General features: G+C 36.5%; 1 protein-coding gene across 4 annotated transcripts in view; it reads left to right on the forward strand.

Moving 5' to 3' along the window:
* The window catches only part of LOC128886390 (fasciclin-1), a 441,990-nt gene that overhangs the window by 417,642 nt on the left and 2,274 nt on the right, over positions 1–22,074 (forward strand). For 2 of the 4 annotated variants that reach the window (XM_054141248.1, XM_054141249.1), the window contains 3 exons: positions 6,601–6,763; positions 9,181–9,325; positions 9,521–9,562. In XM_054141248.1, the coding sequence (XP_053997223.1) occupies positions 6,601–6,763; positions 9,181–9,325; positions 9,521–9,562 (350 nt within the window). The remainder of the gene's footprint in view (positions 1–6,600; positions 6,764–9,180; positions 9,326–9,520; positions 9,563–22,074) is intronic. The other 2 variants (XM_054141250.1, XM_054141251.1) reach the window with 1 other exon arrangement.

Genomic DNA, 22,074 nt, shown 5'->3' on the forward strand with positions numbered 1-22,074 from the left:
GCAATTTTTGAATCACTCGTGATTCAATCACGTTCATTCTCAATCATGATGATTTTTCACAGTGATTCGTCATTTTTCGTGATCGCTTCTGATTGATACAGAACATTCTTTTCACTAATTATGTTGGTCTTAGGTTATATATGTATTATAATATGGTCTAAAAGCAATGTTAATATAATTTTAATACAATTTAAATTTGACTAATTTGTAGTTTCTTGAATTTCCGCTAAGAGGAGACAGTGATACACTAACGATAATAATTAACATGAACCGCTTCTGAAACGTCATTTTTCGGATCACGGTCGTGATCGAAGTTTAATAACGACTGCGACCGTGATTGTGTCATCACCGTGAAAAATCATTGTTAGTTATTTTTCACGCCATCCCTAATGTTCACACACGTCCGACACCGCTCCGTGACCGACATGATCCGTATCCGTTTAGTGAAATTTCTATTTAGTTTCAACGGTATTTTTGTTTCACGGACAGCTTACGACACACAGTGGAGTATTTGGCCCGAAAAGCCAGCAAAAAGTAGATTTCTAAATTTTGTCTAAGCTGTCAAATTATGATTGTCCAATATTGTTAAATGCACCCTCTGGAATTCCCAGCTCCTCGAAAACCTGCAAAAAAAAACAATAGAAAATAAAATAAAACATTATTTCCGAAAAATATGTCAATTTCTATTACTTACCTCAAACAAACTACTAATCGTTCCCTCGGAGTTATAGCTTTTCTCCAGCGAGTGTCTTGCATTTTTAAATATATTTCTATTTTGTCTAATAATATATTAAAGCAACTTTCAGACATCCTGAAATAATCAAAAAACTTCCTTTCATCTTCAATCAATTCTTTGTATAAAGTTACGAATTCTCCTTCGCTTTTTCTTTTTTTACAAATTTCATGGACCCACTTCCGTTTCTTCGTCTTATTTTCTTCCATTTCGTCATCTAAACTTATAGCAATCATTGCTAATTTATTATTCGTAAAATTCGCCGTCTCGGGAAACACTGATCAAACGTCACGAATGTTACCCATACGGTACGGATACGGCACTGACACGTTACGGATATTTAGAAACGTTGCGGATGTTACTGATACGGTACGGATACGGAACTGACACGTTACGGATATGTGTAAATAGACCTTTATTCTTCCTCAGAAAAACAAAAAAGGAAGAGCATAATAGGATCGGTAGTTTCGGAGATAAAAATAAAGGCCCCGATCGTGGTAAACTTCCTGTGCTTTATCAGCAAATTCACTCTGTGGTTTAACAAATTCGTAATTAAAAAAATGATCGATCGCAAAGCCTCAAACGCACAGCACGATCCATCGCCAACTACAGAGTGAGTAACTTTAATATTCGGACACTATGAGATTTCTACGTTATCACATCATAACTTCGTTTCTAACAAAACAAGCAAAAAACATAATCGAGTATTACATTAACGTATATGTTTAGTAAACAATAGTATAAGTTTCATTTACATAACTTACTGTAGTTGTTAAATAACACGATTTAAACAAAACATTGTCTGATTTTCGCGTTACTTTAATATTCGGTCACTTTTAGAAACTATTTATTTTGAGTCTAATTATTATAATAATATGTGTTTTAATATCTTGTTCGGTAACCATTCTATTGTATCACTTTTATTTAAACGTTGTGGCATATTGCTAATGATTTTTTTAAAAATATTCAATAGTTATTTTGTCCCATTCTTCTTTTAACCGATGTTTCAACATTTCTTTCGAAGATATTGTTGTTGTCCTGGTACGTCGCTTTAGTCCATTCCACACGTTTTCGATAGGATTGGGGTCAGGTGATGGAGGTGGTGGTTGTAAAATTTTTGAACAATTGTACAATAAATATTCTTGCACGATGCACGCAATGATAAGGCACGCCTTATGTTTCGGGTCGTTGTACTGGTAAAACTTAAATGTGTTTAAAATTCCCATTTGTGTAGCACTTTTGTGTAAATTATTTTTTAATATGTTCAAATACACATTTTTTCCCAGAATATTGTCAATAAAAATTAATTCACCCAGCCCAAATGTGGATATACAGCCCGAGACAAGCACACTGCCTCCTCCATCCTTTACAGTCGGCCTTAGATTTTTAAATTTAAATTCTTCATTTTTCTTACGCCACACCATCCTTCGTCCATCTGATCCAAAAATGTTAAATTTACTTTCCTCGGTAAAAATTACCTCGTTCCACCATATTTCTTCCTTGAAAAATTCTTTAGCAAAATTGAATCTCTTCTTTCGATTCTGTTCATTCGCATACGGTTTCTCCTAGCTATTCTTCCATTGTAACCACTATCTTTTAAGGCTCTGTGGATTGTTTGGGGATATACCCTCTTCCCAGTCTCGTTTAAGAGCTCTGTTTCTAATTTTGGTGCACTGAGTGAACGGTCCTTCTTTTTTTTCTTATTAGTTTCCTCTTATCACCAGTGCATCCAACTTCTTCGGTTGACCCTTTTGGGGTATAGAGTCTATACGATCCTCGCATTTGAACCGTTTGATGATACCTGCCACTGTACTTTTACTCATGTCGAGTATGGCAGCAATTTGTCTACATGATTTCCCCTTTGCATTGTGAAAAATCACAAGTTGTCATATATTATACGTGGTATTGCTTTTGCGTGCAATTACACACGTGCACGTAACGATTATCGAAGAGTAACTGATGAAATAAGGCTTGATAGTATCATCCGAACAGTCGACTGTGTTTGTAAGCAAACACTCCGTCTAAACTCGAAGTAACGCTGCGTAAACACTCAGAAAAGGAGCTACACTACCAAGTGTCCGAATATTAAAGTAACACGAAAATCAGACAATGTTTTGTTTAAATCGTATTATTTAACAACTACAGTAAGTTATGTAAATAAAACTCATACTATTGTTTACTACACATATACGTTAATATAATACTTGATTATAAAAAGTAACAAAGTAAAAATCTCATAGTGCCCGGATATTAAAGTTACTCATTATATTTACAACGACACAACCCCGTCACGCTAAACAATCTGTAGATTTCCCTTTCGCTAGATTACCTTCGCGTTACACGCTCGAACCGTGCGTGTACCCCGACAGGAGACGCGTCGCGTTTTAATTCACCCTCTCGTTATTTCAATTACCGACGCATCGATAATGGAAAATCCCATTAAACGGTGTTCCGATAAACGGCAAATAAACCTTCGGCAACGATAAAATCCAGTTAAATAACGCACGCGTGACCGCGCGTTTGCGCGAGCCTCGATTGCCAGGCTCGTAGCTCGTCTAAATCGTTGAAAAATTCGCAACGGGGAAACGCAAACGAAACAACATAGGTATTTCCAAAAAAGAATCACGATGATCGATCAGGGATTTCGATCTGGTAGAAACCACAGGACAATCCACGTTTATCGATGGCCAATATGTTACTGGGAACGAGGCTACTTCGCTGGCGTCAGTTGGCCCATCTTGTTACCGCGGATTGGGGATCATTGCATGAGAGGCTAGGAAACAGTCGGTTATGTCCTGGCTTTAATGCCATTAGCTCCTTTATACGATAGGTATCGTTACCCGATGCACTGGATGGATGGTGGTGTCAGCATTCCATCACCCCACACCATGATATATCCGGAGTAGGACCCATCCATTCCAGTATCTCTCCAACCCGTATAGGCGATACGTCACACACGCACGTTCCCGAATGCCCAGGAATCCCCGCTATCATCGATTCGTTTGCCTCTGCGTTCTACCCTTTTACCGCAAATCCCAGAACCTTGGCGAGAGGACCAACAAAACGAATCATGCCACTCGAGAGAGCTAGCAAGCGGAAGGCACGTCGCTCGACTCTCGTGTTAGCTGTTAGGTATTTGGCAGCAGTCCCTGGTAATCACTCCCGTGCATACAGATCTCAAACGCGTCCGGTTTTCCTTCAAATTCTCGGACAATATTGATATAACGCTTTGACGTACGTCAGAAATGGATCTAGAAGGCTCTGTGAGCTTCTTCGAGATCCTTGTACGTTTATGAAAAGTTTGAAAACATTGCCAAGGATGGGAGGAGTCGTAGACTTCAGAGACAAAACGTTTGGGTCAACGAATCCTACAAAAATGACCATTACAGGTGTTAGAGAAAGTACATGTATCTAGTCCATCTTCTTATTTTGTTTGTTTTGGACGTGATTAAAGCGCAATCTGTCCCTCTAGCTTCGGAAACATCCTGGTAGGTACGGAGACATAGGCCCGTATTCACAGTCGCGACTTAAGCATTGTCTTAAGAAGTTCTTGACTAAGATCGCCTTATTGGAATAAACACTGCTTGAGTCGCTATGTATTCATAGTCAGCAAATAAGTTCGACTTAATTAAGGAACTGATGCTTAAGGCTTGCTTAGTCCAGCAAACGCTTAAGCAATGGTTGTTTGACATTCGGGTATTTCCGTCGATTTTCTATTGTAACAACCAATTAAAATGATTCTTGAAAATGCAGCATTATTTATGTATCTTATTCGTGTCCATCCTGAATCGAACATTTGTCCTGGTGGCTCCCGTCGACGGAATTATTCGTACTTATAAACTGTACGTTATTTTCGTTCTTCTTTTCACACGCGTGTTTAAGTCATAATATACTGTCGACTCAAAAACGTAACCTCAATTAAGCGAAATAAGAACACGTTTTCAATGAACAAGGCGAACTTATTCGACTATGAATTCCTAAGGACTTAAGACTTTCTTAAGAATCGACTGTGAATCTGGAGTAGACAGCAATTGTTTTCATAAGGAAATGCTTAAGTCGATACTTAAGGCGTTACTTATTCAGCGACTGTGAATCCGGCGAACACCTTAAGCATATGCTAAAGGCCAGCTTAGAAATAGGTTGCGACTGTGAATACCGCCCATAGTGTGACCACTTTAATTTTTCCTTTGTTTCTTTGTTATTTCTTAACGGTCATTTAGTCGTTAACAGTCGTTAGCTGGTCGTCATACGAACCAAACGCTATGCTGCGGTACGCACACTGAAATATGGGTTAGTGTTGTGGACTTTTATATTATACTATTTCCATTTCCATTTTCATTTCTTAATTAAAGTTATATTAAACTGTTGGATCCTTCGGGCCCTTGGCGACTCGAAGTCTAAGACCCCGACGGTAAAAAATAAACCAACACCGGAAAAGGTCTCTTGGAGTTAGTTTATGACCTGAAAGAGAAAGTCAGCAGACCTTTTTCTGAGACAAGAGGGCACCGATAGTTTTCGTTGCATTTTTCCACTGACGTCGAAATACTCAGTTCGATCATAGTCTTCTTGAAAGCAACATCGCAACTCCTAACTCTCTGGTCGAAATAAAGAGTGTCTTATATTGGGTTGTCAGAAAAGTCGTGACGCATTTCTGCAACAGGTGGCACTAATTTACTTTTGGCAGTACTAGAGTCAGTTGCAACCACGTGATTGGTGTCATTTGACAACTAAGAACTCTAGTTTCGTACTAAACAAAAGACTGATCGATTTGGTTGAATTTGGAAAATTTTATGATTAATTGAAAATAGAAGATCAAACTGTGCATTTTCGCCATATTCTATTGTTTTACTTTCGTAAAGGGAAGAACGCAAGTCAAGCTTGCGAAAAGTTGCGTAAAGTTTACGGTGCCAATGCTTTACAAGAACGTCAGTGTCAACGATGGTTCACGAAATTCCGTGCTGGTGATTTTAATCTCAGCGATGCTCCTCGGTCAGGGAGACCCATCGCGGTTGATGATGACAAAATCAAAGCAATAATTAAAAAATTACTGGAGCTTGGATAGGATGTGTTACCACACCCGCCATACTCGCCAGATCCTGCGGCATCGGACTTCCATTTCTTTCGCGTTCTTCAAGCTTCTTTGCGTGATATAACGTTCGATTCCGATGAGGCTGTTAATCAGCACCTTAGTCAGTTTTTCGCCGATAAAGACAGGTCCTTCTATAAACGAGGAATTATGAAACTCACTGAACGGTGGCGAAAGGTTATCGAACAAAACGGGCTATATATTGTTGCGGCAGCGTGAAGATACTATGACGATGTGAAGTGCGTTCTGAAGAGCGAGCGAAAGCGGATCGTCAGGATATTCCGGTTTCCAAGAGAACCGGCAACTTTTAAATGGGCAGAACATCGCCAGACTTGCTTTCAAACGGACGTGTTTACTAATCGAGCTGTTGTTATAGTTAATAAACGTTTTGTGTTCTTGTTCCTTTTATAAAAGACGTGTTAATTATTTAAAATGACTATAATATCATTGATTGATCTTTATCCTTTATATAAATAAATAACATTTGAAAAATCAAGAAAAAATACTTGATGACTTTCTCGACAATCCAATAAAAGAGAATAACTGAGTGATAATTATTTTCTAACCCCAATAACCAATATAAACAATCATAACACTGTGGCGCGTTATTTAAAAGATCCACATCAACCTAACAACAGGTTGATAGACTACTGCCACCAGCAGACTCTTCCCTATGAATTTTAGACTGCAGTGTATTAGACGTGATCGTCAGCTAATCCCTCCTACGGGACTCGTAGTTGCCCAAAGACATTGACGAATTCCTTATTCGACCCTTTTCCAGCACCACTTACTTGCTCGGCCAACGACAAGGGTTCAACAACATGCTCAACGACACGACCAAGCGTTTCACTTACTTCGCCCCGCGCGATACCGCCTGGTACATGGCGAAGATCAGCTTCCCGTCTACCTACAAGAAGCTCTTCATGCCTGAATTCAGTTATCACGTGAGTATTCGTCGATGATCAACTGCGTTGCACGGTGCTCTTTAGAACAGAGCTTTCGGATTCCAAAATCAAGAAACTGGCCATTTTTCTGTCTCTATCTCTCCTAATATTGCATATGCAGCTTGACCACCTCGACCATTCTATTGTTTTTCCCATCCAAACAGATTACAATGTACATATATTTACTTACTAAAGTTACTGTGCTATTTCTTCGATAGTTTTAGATCATGAAGACTGTATAAGGAGATCCAACTCCCTAAGAAAGTTACTAGAAAACTGTTATCAAAATCCCGAACTTGAAGTTATGAATATTTCGTTCACTCGCGGCGCAAATGCGCGCAGACTACGATATACACGGTCTGTCTAAAAAGAAACCAAACTTTTGCTCTAACATTTTTTCTAATCGTTAATTGTTGACCGTGCACAGTATCATGTGAATCGGTCGTTCACATTCCGTTGTGTGACTTGAAATATAACGGACGTTTTGTGACGCTTGTTGGAATACCGCAATGAAGCGCTAATATTAAGTTCTGCGTTAAATTTAAAAAGACTTTTACCGAAACGCTTACGTTATTGAAACAAGTGTATGGGGATGAATGAATGCCTAAGCCGTACACAAGTTTACGAGTGGTTCACTCGATTTAAAAACGATCGAAAGTCCACTGAAGACGAAGTTGTTGCTGCACGACAATGCACCTGCACACAAAGCCGCAACTGAGCGTCAAATTTTGGCTAAAAAAGGCATTGTTACCTTGGATCATCCACCCTACTTGCCTGATCTGTCACTCTGCGATTAGTTTCTTTTCCTAAAATTGAAAATTTCAATGAACGAGACACATTATAGCAACGTTTCGGAGATTCAGGCCGCTGTAACCGCCGTACTAAACGGGCTACCAAATGTTAATTACGGAGTCTACAAGCTGTATTGACGCAGAGGGAGATTATTTTGAGTAAATAAACGTGTGTGTAGAAACATTACTTGTACTTTTTTCATTTTATAGCAAAAGTTCGGTTTCTTTTTAGACAGACCGTGTATATATGTACAGTATGTCCCACGAAATCCTGGACAGCCGATTATTTCGTAACCTATTAAAGCTACGAAAAAAGTTTCTGATATGAAATTGAATGGCAAGAGGGGGTCGATTTATTAGCTGTAACAATTTTTTTTTTATCATTATTGTTTACAGAGATATGAAAGTTACGTTTGGTTTTTCAAATGGGATTATATACATTTTGTTTGATCAATAGATAGTACGTTTCAAGACGAATTCATCAAGCTTACTGTAAACACCCTTTTACAAATAGTTTTTAAGATATTACGCGTAAAAGTTTACTGATTTTCGGTACAAGAAAATCTGCGAGATCAGGAAGCACAGTAGGGGGTCTCGACTCTCGACCGCACTTAACACTTTATCTACCGGGCTATTTAGAAACAGACTTTAATTCAAAAGAGAATTTTCTACGGTACCATATGCCAATCTAGGCTGACAATAATTCCTCCATACTGTTACTGGGTACATTGAAAGCCAAGTCGGTTTCCAAACACTGAACATTGTAAGTAGACAACTATCAACATAGTAAATAAATTCGAGTAGCTAAATACTGCAAGTAAAAAGCCTAAAAATAGGCTCCCGGTAAATAAAGTGTTAAAATGCTACGGGTTAGACCGGCCTCTTGAAACCGATACGAAGAGACTGCGGTAGGAACGGCAGGCCTAAATTCTACATAATAGTTTTTTTCACATTGTTAACGCGTGTTGCAACGTTCCAACAGATACTCTTGTAAAAGTAGAAAAACAATTTCTAAAACGAATAAAAAATTGTACACTAAATGATGGAGGGCACGTGGAAGAGATTCCAAAATAAAATATTATTTTTATCTCAAATTAATTTATATTTTCATATTTGTTTCTCCTAAAAATCCTTTAGCTTTATCCGTTATCTTTATTTCATTACTAAAACATGGGCGACATTTTTCTGCATGCCGTAAAGGTAACGGTTGTGAAAAAAACTATTATGTATAATTTAGGCCTGCCGTTCCTACCGCATGTATGTCATATGTGTATATGTATATTATCTATAGGTATTCAAAAAAATATAGACCTCACAAAGTTCATATGTATTTTGCAATAACAAATGGACTGCCGGTCAAGTGCAGGGCAATCTGAATATTATTTGTAGATAAATTGTATACAAATGTACATATATCGTAGTGTGTGCTCATTTGAGCCGCGAGTGGTAGAAATATTCATAACTTCAAGCTCGGGATTTTCATAACACTTCTGCACTACACAGTTAGGACTCCTTATACAGTCTTCATGGTTCTGATTTATCATGCTCAGAATGGAGCTTTCAAAATTCCAAAAATTGTCCTAAAATTCTTCTTATCGATCTTGATTTATCGCGGTCTGATTGCAGACGACGCAAATTCTGGAACGACATCTGGTGGTAGGTAGCGAGGCGTACACCATGGCCAAGCTGAAGGAGATGATGCACAACGACACCATCGTCCTTCCCTCTATCAGGGACAATCTGAAGCTTCGCGTTAGAGAGTACAGCGAGAGTGAGTATCGACCCCCATTTTCCTATCGAACCGTCTGTGTAAGCACTTTCTTGCAATATATAAACGATTGCCCGACATGATCCGGGAGTGTTGTTCTTGTTGTTAGCGAACGAACGAAATCTAGTATCGCTTCGTTCGAGCTCCGTGCGTGTACTGTTCTCTGTACCTTCTCAAACCTGGTGCTGTTTCGTTTAGATGACAAGCACGACGAAAACGCGATCCGTCCAGAAATTTTCGGTGAGTGAGTTCAGTGTTTAGACGTCGCCGATGAGCGACGACACGTGCTTTCACCTGTACGAGCACGCAAAATGTCAATCTGCGAAGGGTTCTCTCTTCACCGTCACGCACCGCGTTTAACGCGCGTACACGCCTAATCCGCGCGTCTCTAAACAGAAACGCGACGCTATATTACGTCGATGATATTCTTCGTAAGTCTACGAATGAATTTTTAAATTGTTCAAATGTCTCGGTTCCGGTGTTTCAGTTCGCTTTAGAGTACTACAACGTACTATATCATTGAAGCTGATTATGCTAACTCGATAGAAGGCGAAACATTTTTTTAGAAATGCGTTTCTGTTTTAACCCTCGCAAGGCTCAGGCTGAATCTTTGCAGACCAGGGCTGACGAGGTCTAACTTCGCTGCACGGTGCAGTACGATCTCGCTAAGTGATCGCGATCATGTTCAGTTACGGAGGTAGGGATTCTTTTCCAGGAATCGACCATTTTTTACTCACGCTGGAGCCAAGAATGGCGAGGATTCTTGTCTGGCAAGGGGTAAATGCTCTGATCCTTGTATACTGGATGCTGCACGAGACCCATAAGTAGACTGCGAATGTTTATGCACTTGTAACGTATAATAACATGAAACACATACAAAAATATACATCATGTTGAATATAGTTTACAATTAACGTAACGATATTGTTATTTCGTTTTTACATATGTGCACATTTATTTTGGTTTTCTTTCGAATGTATTTATTATTATTAATTAACATAATAATATCGATATTTCGTTCTGTATAAATTCACACTCCTTTTGGCATCTTTAGAATGTATTTATTACATTACTTTGCATTATAAATGCCTAAAATCCACAGTCTACTTAAATCTGAGTGTACGAAAGGTATCCGCCATCTTTGATCTACATCCTACCCTCAGAAATACCTACTGTACAAAGCACATCACTGTACAAAGATCAGACGTCTCCGAGCTCTTCATCCTCTTGCGTGAAATGTACTTCAACAATAATTTATTCGTTTCCATAAATTTTTCCGAAATTGCCACGAGGTCGTCCTACGAGAATATCGTCCGACCACCAGAATCTGATCGAGTACGCGCGTTCCATGCGGGCTCAGCGCTTGAGAGAAATGCTTTTTTGTCTTCGAGATATCGTAGATCGCGCTTCGCTTCACGATTGTTCACGTTGTTGCTTGCTGGACGTACGCCTGCACGTATACGAGGATCGTCCCGTCGATTCGAGTCAGGACGGGACGAGACCATTCATCGAAATAATCATGTTTCGTTTCTCTTAATCGCTTTTTCTTTCGCGTACAGACCGAAATTAATCGTCTCGAGGCGGTAACGGCGTTCGTTGTTGCACACGACGCACAGTACGGAATAAATGGACAAAATTCAATATCAGTATATATATACAGGGTGTCCCAAAACTCGGGGAGGAGCCGGAAATGGGGGGTAGCTGAGACGATTCTGAACAACGATTTCCTTTGCAAAAATGTCGGATGGAGCTTCGTTAAGGAGATATTAAGCGAAAACCCCGACCAATCAGAGCGCGCGTAGACCGTTGGAGCGGCCGCGATAGCGTAGGCTACGCGCTGGTGGCCGCGCTTGCACGCGACAAGTGACTCGACGTGCATCGAAGCATCGACCTAGCGCGTAGCCTTCGCTACCGCGGCTGCTCCAACGATCTACGCGCGCTGTGATTGGTCGGGGTTTTCGCTTAATATCTCCTTAATATATCCCCATCCGACATTTTTGCAAAGGAAATTGTTGTTCAGAATCGTCTCAGCTACTCCCCATTTCCTGCTCCTCCCCGAGTTTTGGGACACCCTGTATATCAAAATGTGAGGCAGATTTCTATCGTAGAAAATGTGTGTCAGCGTGGAAATTGTTATAAATAATCATGTATCAATCATTTGTATCCATAATACAATCTTTATCTTTAAACAAACATACAGACAAAACAGCAAAAAGTATCCTGAGTTCTCAACATATTTGGACACATTATTTGTTATATTTTAAGAAACTTATAAGTTCTCTTGCAAATACTTGCAACGTTCGGTTTTAACGTAATTTTTAATAAGGGACCGTACTGTTGGTGTAGGATCGCAATTGGAAGTTGAAAATTCTGATTTAATTGATTCATGGATTTTTATAAAAATGATTTCTCACATCCTTGGTCAAAACGAAGCATATTTTGTTAAATAACATGTAGAAGCAACTTCTATTATTTATGAGAAAAAAATTCCTAAAGAATTCGAAATATGGACTACTAAAGCGACAATTTTACAATATTACATCATTTTCCTGTATGATAATCATAAACTCATACATACCGTTGGATTCAGAATAAAAAAACGCTTTTACTAATCCAGAAATAAATCAAAATTTTCAAAAATTTCGAGGGAGGGGGGGAGGTAATTTAAAAAAAAATGTGTTCTTTTTTAGATTTGTTGGTATTAGTTTATAGGCCTCTAAAAACAGTGTAATGTTTGCTTGAACATTTTTTTGAAATCTCTAATCGTTTCCGAGCAAAAGTAAAAGGGGCGGCTCGGACAAAAGGGTTAATTTCTCTCTCAAAATACAAAAGTCTCACGTATTGAGGATGGTGTAATTCATAAGAAGGTCCCACAAACAAGTAAGTTTCATCAAAATCGGGATTTGTTAAATTTGTTACTTTTGTTGTGATTTTATTAATGTTTATGGTTCATTTTAATTTTTTTTTTTTAATAAATAGCAATATATTTATATTAGTAATGAAATTTTAATTTTGGCCACAATTTTGCTATTTGTCCGCACTGTGCGACGGTACAAATTAATGGTGCAAGGTCTGCGCGGTTTCTTCAGGGTGTACAGGATCATTTTCGCGAATGGTCAACTTATTTAAACATAAGACAATGCTCTACTGCTTTGGCCAAGATTTTAATAGTAGGATAGACATAATTTCCTAGAACTACATTTTTGTTTTCCAGAAGACTAGATCTTACGAAAAACAAATCTAAAATTATGAGAACGTGGAATACTGTTGTACGTGAATTTAAAGTTAGGTGGCTTTGATTGAATTGAACTAATCGAACACTTTCTCATTCCAATAACATTATTCGAATTTATTTGAATTTATTCGAATGTCCAGACAAATTAAACAAGCAACCCCAGTTCGATTCCTCGAAGCGTCAATAACAATTACAGTATGGAGTTTTACAGATTCCAACGTTTATTACACGTTTATTATCGAACACTTTCCACGGTGAGTATTCCTACAATCGAAACACGTCTCGCACACCGCTTGTCGCTGCTTAAGCGAGTCGATTATCCGTTTGCACTCAATTTTTTTTTAATATGAGCCACAAGCAAGATGATTTTCTGTAATTTTCGTCGAATATTTTCAGATCCTTTTTATTTAACATATCAATTGCCAAACCTCGCGAGTTGTGGTGCATATTACGCATGCGGAGAGTGCAAAAGGTTAAGCTTAATTAGAGCAAACTTGGAGCTAGATAGCCATCAGCGAAATCGGGAAGAAACATGGCCACGTAGTCGTGCTCATCGTCGTCGTCGTTAATTTCATCGAGAACGCGATTCATGGGACGAAATAATAATACCTTAATAGTTGCAAACAAATGGTTCGCATATTTTGTTTAACGATATTCGTGGCGACACTCGCTCATCTCGTTTTATTCATTTTGTTTCGTAACCGCTGATTATTATTCTGTACGAATAAATTGGCCCTCTTCAATATTCGAGGCGAGCCTGGAAGGGATTTATGAAGATGAAACACTTTCCTCGACTCGGTTATGAATTAAACATTTTTTAATTGCGCGTTTCGAGTAAAACCCTTTCTCATTTTAAGCGCGATTTTCATACGGTAGATTGGGCTCTGAATCGAAACAGTTCGAATGATGACGAATAACGCGTTATTAATGGTAGCGTTCGCTCCACTTGGAAGAGAAATTGAAAAATTGTAAAAATTCCTGAAAATTGTTATTTCTATGAGAAAACTATCGATTGAATGATAAATTACTAATGAAGGCACCATTTGTTCCATCGAACAATTAGCAAAGTATCATTTTATTTTATACATCATATTGTTATTTTTATCATACAAATAACTAGAACGTCCCTATAAAAATTGAACCTAAATAGGAATTTATTTTATTCTGCAAATGTTATAACATGAACTTTACTTTCAATCTTTTTTATATTCGTGCATATTGTTTGCATTTTGTAGTTCAAACATTCAAATTTTCTGTAAATGGATAAAGATCCGCAGTCTACAAATAACAAATCAAAATTTGCTTCTCTTTTCGAAATCTTTTCTCTCTCTCTATCTGGATACAAGATTTGTCTTTACAAGATTGTAAATCCATCATTCGAAGATGCCAGCGTTGTTGAAGGCAGAATGATTCGTGAAAAAAAATAATGAAATAGTTCAGGGCTTGCAACAAATTACGGTCTGCCGTTCTGGGACGCATTCGTCGTGTTATCTGACCGAACGGGGGAACGGTTTTCGCGTAAATTTGTATTATATCTATTTCGCGAGACAAAAATACGAGACGAGAAAACCTTACGGATTTGGATAGATGCGAACGTTTCTGCGCGGAATATATTGGCCCCTATATCTTTTTCCGCGGATAAATGGCCGAGACGATATGGACGTCTGCAAAATTGCACTCGAGTTGGATTTATCCGAAACAAGTTTTAAGTTACACGGGCTTGCGTCACGTTCTCAATCAGGATTTAATTGGGTCAAGAGTTTACACCAAAAGCCCCTATACTGGGCTGAAAGTAATAACAGCAAATTTTTTGTAAGAAAAAAGAAAAGAATTCTTGTGGAAAAGAAAAGAAGATTTGAAACCGATTGGTACGTCTACAGAAAACTGAATTAAAGTAGAGATTCCAAGAAAGAAATGCATTCGTGCATTGAAATGTGCCTGAGATACGTGCTTAATAGAAGCAGAAGTAAGACTTTTGTGGTCTTACAATTAAATTTTGATCTTATAGCAAACTTTTTGCAAGAAAAAAAAAGGAATTCTTGTCGAAAAGGAGAGAAGATTTGAAACCGATTGGTACGTCTACAGAAAACTGAATTAAAGTAGAGATTCCAAGAAAGAAATGCATTCATGCATTCAAATGTGCCTGAGATACAGTGGGTGTAGAATGTATTCGTACACCGATCAATTTCCAAAAAGCTTTTGTGTGAAATTGTAGTTTATTCGCTTCTTTTTTTATAATCAATGATATTTTACATATTCTCGGAAGTCTCTAAGATAGACATAGTCCAAGTAACATGTATTAGTTAATATAATCTATGAAATTAACAAAAAAATGCGAAAAGTGGGTAAAAGCATAGAAGCAATAAGTATTTGTACGATTCTTATGACGAACTATTTACAGTAGAGTTTGTAACGTAATCAGTTTATTGCTCTGTGCGAATTAGAAAATATTACATTTCCAGTAAAGTACTTTTAAACAGTTGTGCGAATATTTATTGCTTCAACATTTCTATCGATTAATTGTTTTTTTCTTGTTACTTTCGCAACTTACATAAATAAGTATTTTTTTGTAATCTATCTATTCTAGAGATTTCCAAGAATATGTAGAATGTTATTGTTTATACAAAATAAGTTAATAAATTACAATTTTACATAGGTTTTTTGAAAATTGATCGGTGTACGAATACTTTCTACACCCACTGTAGGTGCTTAATAGAAGCAGAAGTGAGACTTTTTTGGTCTTAAAATTAGAATGCAAAACAGTCAGAATTCCCTGTCGCTGACCCCTCAACGAAATGCATCCGTTTCATGAATTATATCTAAAATAGATCTCTGGTAGAACCAGAAATAAGATTTCTTAAAATTAGAATACAATGCAGCCATAATTCCCGATTCCCACATTTATCTTCGAGGATACAGTGAGTTGGGCTCAAATAATAAAATTAGCGAAGAATTCAACAAAGTTAAAATTAACAAAATTTTTAAACTTCGCGCGATATTAAGCTCTCATGAATTAGAAAACATTAACAGACTCCGAATTCCAAACGACGTTCCTTTTAAAAGTGAGGAGAAATCGTCGATACGCGAAGCGTTAATGGGCGAAACGATACAAAGTCGTTAAAGTAGAGGAAAAGATTGAATGAATTGCCATTCGGTTTCGGTACATAGCAATTTCGTGGCTTCCGGACACTCTCGGCGAACAGAGACCCAGGAAGAACGCGCACAATTATGGCTCAAGCACCGCAAGACGATTTATTGTGCACCTTTCGGCCGCCATTTAAATGCAAATTCGTTGATTACCCCTGGTGCTAATTGCTACGTGCTCACGCGGTCATTCGCTCGGTCGCGAATTGCGAATCGCCGATGCCGTTTCCCCTGTGCTCGCTCCACTTGACCAACTTTTCTATATTGGAATATTTAGATCTGCAAATATTAGTCGAATATTTTCTACGCTAATCGAGTACCTATATGTTCATGGCATTTTTTTCTACAAATACCTTGGAATATAGGTCGTTAATTAAATTCTTGTTCATTCGCTTCTTCTCTTTGCTATTTAATTTTCTTATTAGACGATTCATCACGTTCGTAATAATAATTAACATAATTATCTTTTTTGTAAACTTTACTCTCGTTAAATATTAGAACAATCATATACAGGGTGTCTAAAACAAATTTCCAACAAAAAATTACTCTTAGACATTTTCTTTGTGTCGCCTTATTCTCGAGTATTTTCACTTTTAATTTTTCTTCTGCATTTTCGACTTGACGCTCTTTAAACGGTCATAACTCCACCAAATTACAGTGCAAACTTAAAAGTAAGTATACCATTCGAAAGAGCGTTAAATTTCCCATCTCTCTGATGTCAAAGCAAAATTTATTACGAAGATTAAACAAGTGAAAAATTAGGTCAAACTTTACATCAAGAAAATTTCAAAAAATTTGACTTTTTCTGTATTCGTTTTTCGGTTTCAAAAACATAGTTGTTTGGCGGGCACTCCTCGGGAAAAACTTCCTCGAAGTCTCAGCTTTTGAATGATATTATCAAAAAAAATTATACGGTGATATTTTCGGGAGTTTAAAATGACGTTTAAATCCAGAAAAGCGTGGGTTTTTAGTTAAAAATCGATATTTTTCAACAAAGATTGACTTGTCACTTTAAAATTAACTTAACATCGAGTTTGACGTATTTTTAAGTGACAATCCCGAGCCTCCCCAATTAGGAAAAAAACTGATTTTTTAACACCTCAAGCCTCTCCTAGCCGCGTGTAGAGCCTGAGTGAGAGGTGAATAATTGTTTTTGAACATGTATCCATAGAATTTTCATTTCCAGAGACTATTTAATCAAAATCTACCTCGGTGTATGGATAAATGATATGGAGATTGCAACACGATCGATTTCACAAAACAAAAAATCGATGTTTTCGGCACAGGAGATCGGATAAAAGAGTTTAAATGTGAAAAAAATAATTTCTTGGGAAAAAAAACAAAACCTTGGGGTGTAAAAAAAACAGTTTTTTTCCTAATTGGGGTGACTCGGGACTGGCACCAAAAAATACATCAAACCCGATGTCAAGCTAATTTCAAAGTAACAAGTCGATTTTTGTTGAAAAATGTCAATTTTCACCTGCAAAAGGCCGCTTTTATGCATTCAAACTTTATTTTCTCCCGAAAATATCACCGTATAATTTATTTTGATAATATCATACAAAAGCTGAGACTTCGAGGAAGTTTTTCCCGAGGAGTGCCCGCCAAACAACTATGTTTTTGAAACCGAAAAACGAATACAGAAAAAGTCAAATTTTTTGAAATTTTCTTGATGTAAAGTTTGACCTAATTTTTCACTTGTTTAATCTTCGTAATAAATTTTGCTTTGACATCAGAGAGATGGGAAATTTAACGCTCTTTCGAATGGTATACTTACTTTTAAGTTTGCACTGTAATTTGGTGGAGTTATGACCGTTTAAAGAGCGTCAAGTCGAAAACGCAGAAGAAAAATTAAAAGTGAAAATACTCGAGAATAAGGCGACACAAAGAAAATGTCTAAGAGTAATTTTTTGTTGAAAATTTGTTTTAGAATTGACATCCTGCGTATGTCCGAACTTATACGTAGACATCCTGTATATAACTCTTGAATAATTTGCCAGACGAATTATTCGTTAAGGTCTGAACGAATGTAACGAGCTGTAAATAAACATTCATGGTAGAATATAACGAATATAAGTAGGGAGAGGGATTTTAGTAAAAATTTGTAACTAAAAACTGTTACAATCGCGGAGGTAAAAAGTCGAAATAAGACTTTGAAGATATTTAATTAAAAACTGGGACAACGACGACGATAATAGATACTCGCGTAACGAATGGTAGAATAAAAGTGCGATAACATAATTAAGGTATAATACAGGGAGGAAAGGGAAAGATAAGAGTTACAAGTAGAATTATGCGCGTGGTATACCGAGTACCTCGTATCACCTCAAAAGGGGAGAAAGGCTTAGGGCATAACGAATGAAGCTTAATTCAAATGATTATCTTGTTTGCACAATCTCTGTTCTACTATTCGATTTTTTTCTCTTTTTCACTCGCCCGTATATTTCTACTTTTCTATTCTACATTTTATATAACTTTCATCTGCTTTCCGATCGTTCTGAATGAACGTGTTCGTATTGCTTTTTTCCCTCGTTCGTTCTTTTTTCGCAAGCTTTGTTAAAGCTTGAAAGAGCTATTGAATATTGTGAAGGGTACTGCAAATAGTGGTTTAAAAAATTCGTAACGATACAACTAGAGAAAATTCTAGCGACTTTAACGACATCTTTTGCATTCTTTCGATTCATTAAATGGTATTATTATTGCTGTTTCGTTAAGTTTCAATGTTCCAGCTTCTTGGAAATTTCCTATTATTCCAATATATCTTTCGTGCTAGTTAACTCTTTCTCTGGTCAATAAAACAACAAAGTATAGCCAAGATAACGTCTATCTCTGTTCATTAAAATTTTATAGAATATATTTACTTAACATTTTTGTCTTTTTCTGAGAGTACTATTATACAAGGTGTCCCAGCATCGGTGGTACAACCGAGAAGGAGGTGATTCTACATGAAAAAACAAATCGAAAATAATGAATAAAATTTTTTCATTTGAGATTTCCTTCTCGATTTTGAATATTAAGCAAGTACGAGTACACTTACTGTGGGTGTAAAAAGTATTCGTACACCGATCAATTTTCAAAAAAACTATGTAAAATTGTATATTATTAACTAATATTTTATAAAAAATGACATTGTACATATTCTCGGAGATCTCTAGAATTTATAGATTACCAAAAAAAAATAGCTATTTATGTAAGTTGCGAAATTAACAAGAAAAAAACGATTAATCGATAGAAGCAATAAGTATTCGCACAACTGTTTAATTTTTAAAACTTCATTAAAAAAATAGAAATTTACATTAATTTACAAGTATATAATACTTCCTTCGTAGGATTTCCTTTTGATTTTATAATTATTGCAACTCATCTAAGCGTTAAATTAACTAAATTATTAGTTATTCGAAGTGGGATCTCCTTCAATTCCTCTATTAGAGCCATTTTTAAAAGTACTTTCCTGGAAATTTGATGTTTTCTAATTCGTACGGAGCAATAAACTATTGTGTTTACGTTACAAACTCTACTGTAAATGGTTCGTCATAAGAATCGTACAAATACTTATTGCTTCTATACTTTTACCCACTTTTCGCATTTTTTTGTTAATTTCACAAATTATATTAACTAGTAAACGTTGTTTGGACTATATCTATCTTAGAGATTTCCGAGAATACATAAAATATCATTGATTATGAAAAAAGAAGTTAAGAAACTACAATTTCACAGAAAAATTTGTTGGGAAATTGATCGGTGTACGAATACATTCTACACCCACTGTAATATGGCCTAGATAGATGGATCTCGATGCAGACGTTAAATTCACTCTAAATCCGTAGACAGAAATTAGTAATACAGCACATCATCTTGATACTAATGATATGAGTATTACTTATAAGTGTCATGTGTGTATAAACATACATACAAGGTTATTATCTATATCTTGAATTTAATATAAAAGAATGGACAGCTTGTGTTACTCAGAAAATAAAGTTTATTCTTACATTAATAACATACATTATATACGCTATTTACAATAACTACGGTATAATATTACCTGAAAATAAAGGAACGACAATATAATCTATTCTTGTTATTAACCGTTTTAATAACCGTTTTAATATCAATCTTTTCCACTTGTCTTCTTTCGTCTATGCGGCGCTACTTCAAGAGTCCTAAGTAATTGGCGTGCATAATTCAAATTAAAGAAAAAGTCTCCTTTCTTTACATACATACGACTTGTATCGGGATCCATCCATCTAAACCATAGTCACGTATACGAGCACTCGCTGAATATTCAAAACCGATTTTCTCGAGAACGAAATCTCGAATGAACAAATTTTATTCTTTATTTTCGATTTGTTTTTTTTATGTAGAATCATCCCCACCTCTATTGTACCACCGATGCTGGAACACCCTGTATATCCATGTTAAATTGCCCTTGTATAGTAAATGAAGAAATGCGAAGCACTTGTATCTATCACAATACACAACTAGACATCATTTTCAAACTTTTAAACTATCACAATCTTTCTTATGCTCGTAATAAACTTTAATTCAATAAAAAGAGATTCAAATTTCCCGCGGAAATTTGTGTCGCCATCTAGCGGTGAACATACTGAACTAATTTTCTGAGTTTGGTCAGCGCCTCTATCGGGAAAACGCTCAAGTTTGTCGTCGAATAGTCCTTTACTTCGCCGCTAGATGACGCTATTTCCACTGTTTTTACCGACACAGTCGGTACATTACCATTATGTCGATAATTACCATACAAGTGACGCCATTTATCTGCAAACATAGAAACTCCGAAAATTAGTTCAAGTGTTCACTGGTGGATGGTGACACCAATTTGTTTGTTTGTTTATTAAATTAAAGTGCGTACATTCGAAGCTGTACTTTGCACTACTATGTGCTGCTCTCTTTATACATTTCCTCTTCTAAACTTTTTACATTAATATTTCTTAATCTTTATTCTTATTGGCTTATTTTATAATTATTATCCTTCTTAAAACTAACCGCAATAAGGAATAACGGAACAATAAACTTTTTAATTTGTAAGTCGAGGTTGTCATACTTCTTTATTATAGTATGTTAATAAACTTTATGTAGGAACAGTAACTCGTCCATTTTATATTTATATATTATTATATAACAGACAAAAATAGAATCTTTTTAGAAGATATATACTTTTTCCTTACAACCTAACAATCTTCAGTCTTCATATTGATCTCTCTTTTTATTCTAATTGTATTTCTGTAATGCTGTATATATCTTAACCTACTCGTTGCTTGCATATTTTTTTATGTTACATAATTTTAATGGGAATTTTCCTTGGACTTTTAAGTTTTAGTTTCTTCTTTTATTTTAATATACTTCTATCACGTTTTCTTTGTATTGTTTGGCAGTTTCTTTCTTCTTTAGTTATCCGATATTCTTCCTTTTCCATTTGTTGGTTCTTCTTATATTATCTTATTAATATCTTTTAGAAATGTGTTAATGGTTTTATATACCTTAACTTTGTGTAATTTTATTAACTCAATTACTGACCACCCTACTTTCTCAATTTCTTTTTGGAGTTTTGTCCAAATTATGTTTCGTTCGACATTATATAGACTACATTGAAATAAGACGTGGTCTATGTCTTCATCTTCCTGGACACATGGACAAGTTGAGTCTTCCACTATCCCTTTCCTTGCAAGCGATGCTCTCAGATTATAGTGGTTGCACCTGATCCTTGAGACCGTCCTTATTATTGATCTGTCTAATTTATCTTTGTATTTTACAAACCAAGGTTTATATCTTGCTCTCTTGTGATTTGGTCCTATTTCTCTCATAAAGAGAGCTCCCTTCTCTCTTCCTATTTCCATTGCCTTTTCTTTGAACTTATTTCAAAATTCTTCTTTTAGATCTACTAAAATATCTTTTTCTGGGACTTTGTATTGTGTATCACGGACCCTTTCAGTTTGTCTTTTTGCTTCTTAGTCTGCTAGTTCTGACACTAATTTTCCGCGGAAAATTTGAACTTCATGCTTTATCCGTATTAGATACTTCAGCTGAATAAACAATTTATTTTGATACAAATTAAGTGACTGGTTTAGGAAATGGTTCGTCAGATTTACGATGATTGGATATTACAAACCGTAACATATAAACTTCTTATAAAGATCTCGTAGTCCTATATACAGGCTGTCCCAAAAATGTTGGAGGTCCTTGAGAAGGGTGTGAAATTGTTGTCCGAGGCTTCGTTGAGGAGATATTAACGGAAAACACTGACCAATCAGAGCGCGCGTATACTGTTGGAGCGGCCGCGATAGCCATGGCTACGCGCTAGGTAGTCGCTCTCGTACGCGAACAAGAGACTCGACGTGCATCGAAGGATATTGAC

The sequence above is a fragment of the Hylaeus anthracinus genome, unplaced genomic scaffold (assembly GCF_026225885.1).
Source record: "Hylaeus anthracinus isolate JK02 unplaced genomic scaffold, UHH_iyHylAnth1.0_haploid 11982, whole genome shotgun sequence".
NCBI lineage: Eukaryota > Metazoa > Arthropoda > Insecta > Hymenoptera > Colletidae > Hylaeus > Hylaeus anthracinus.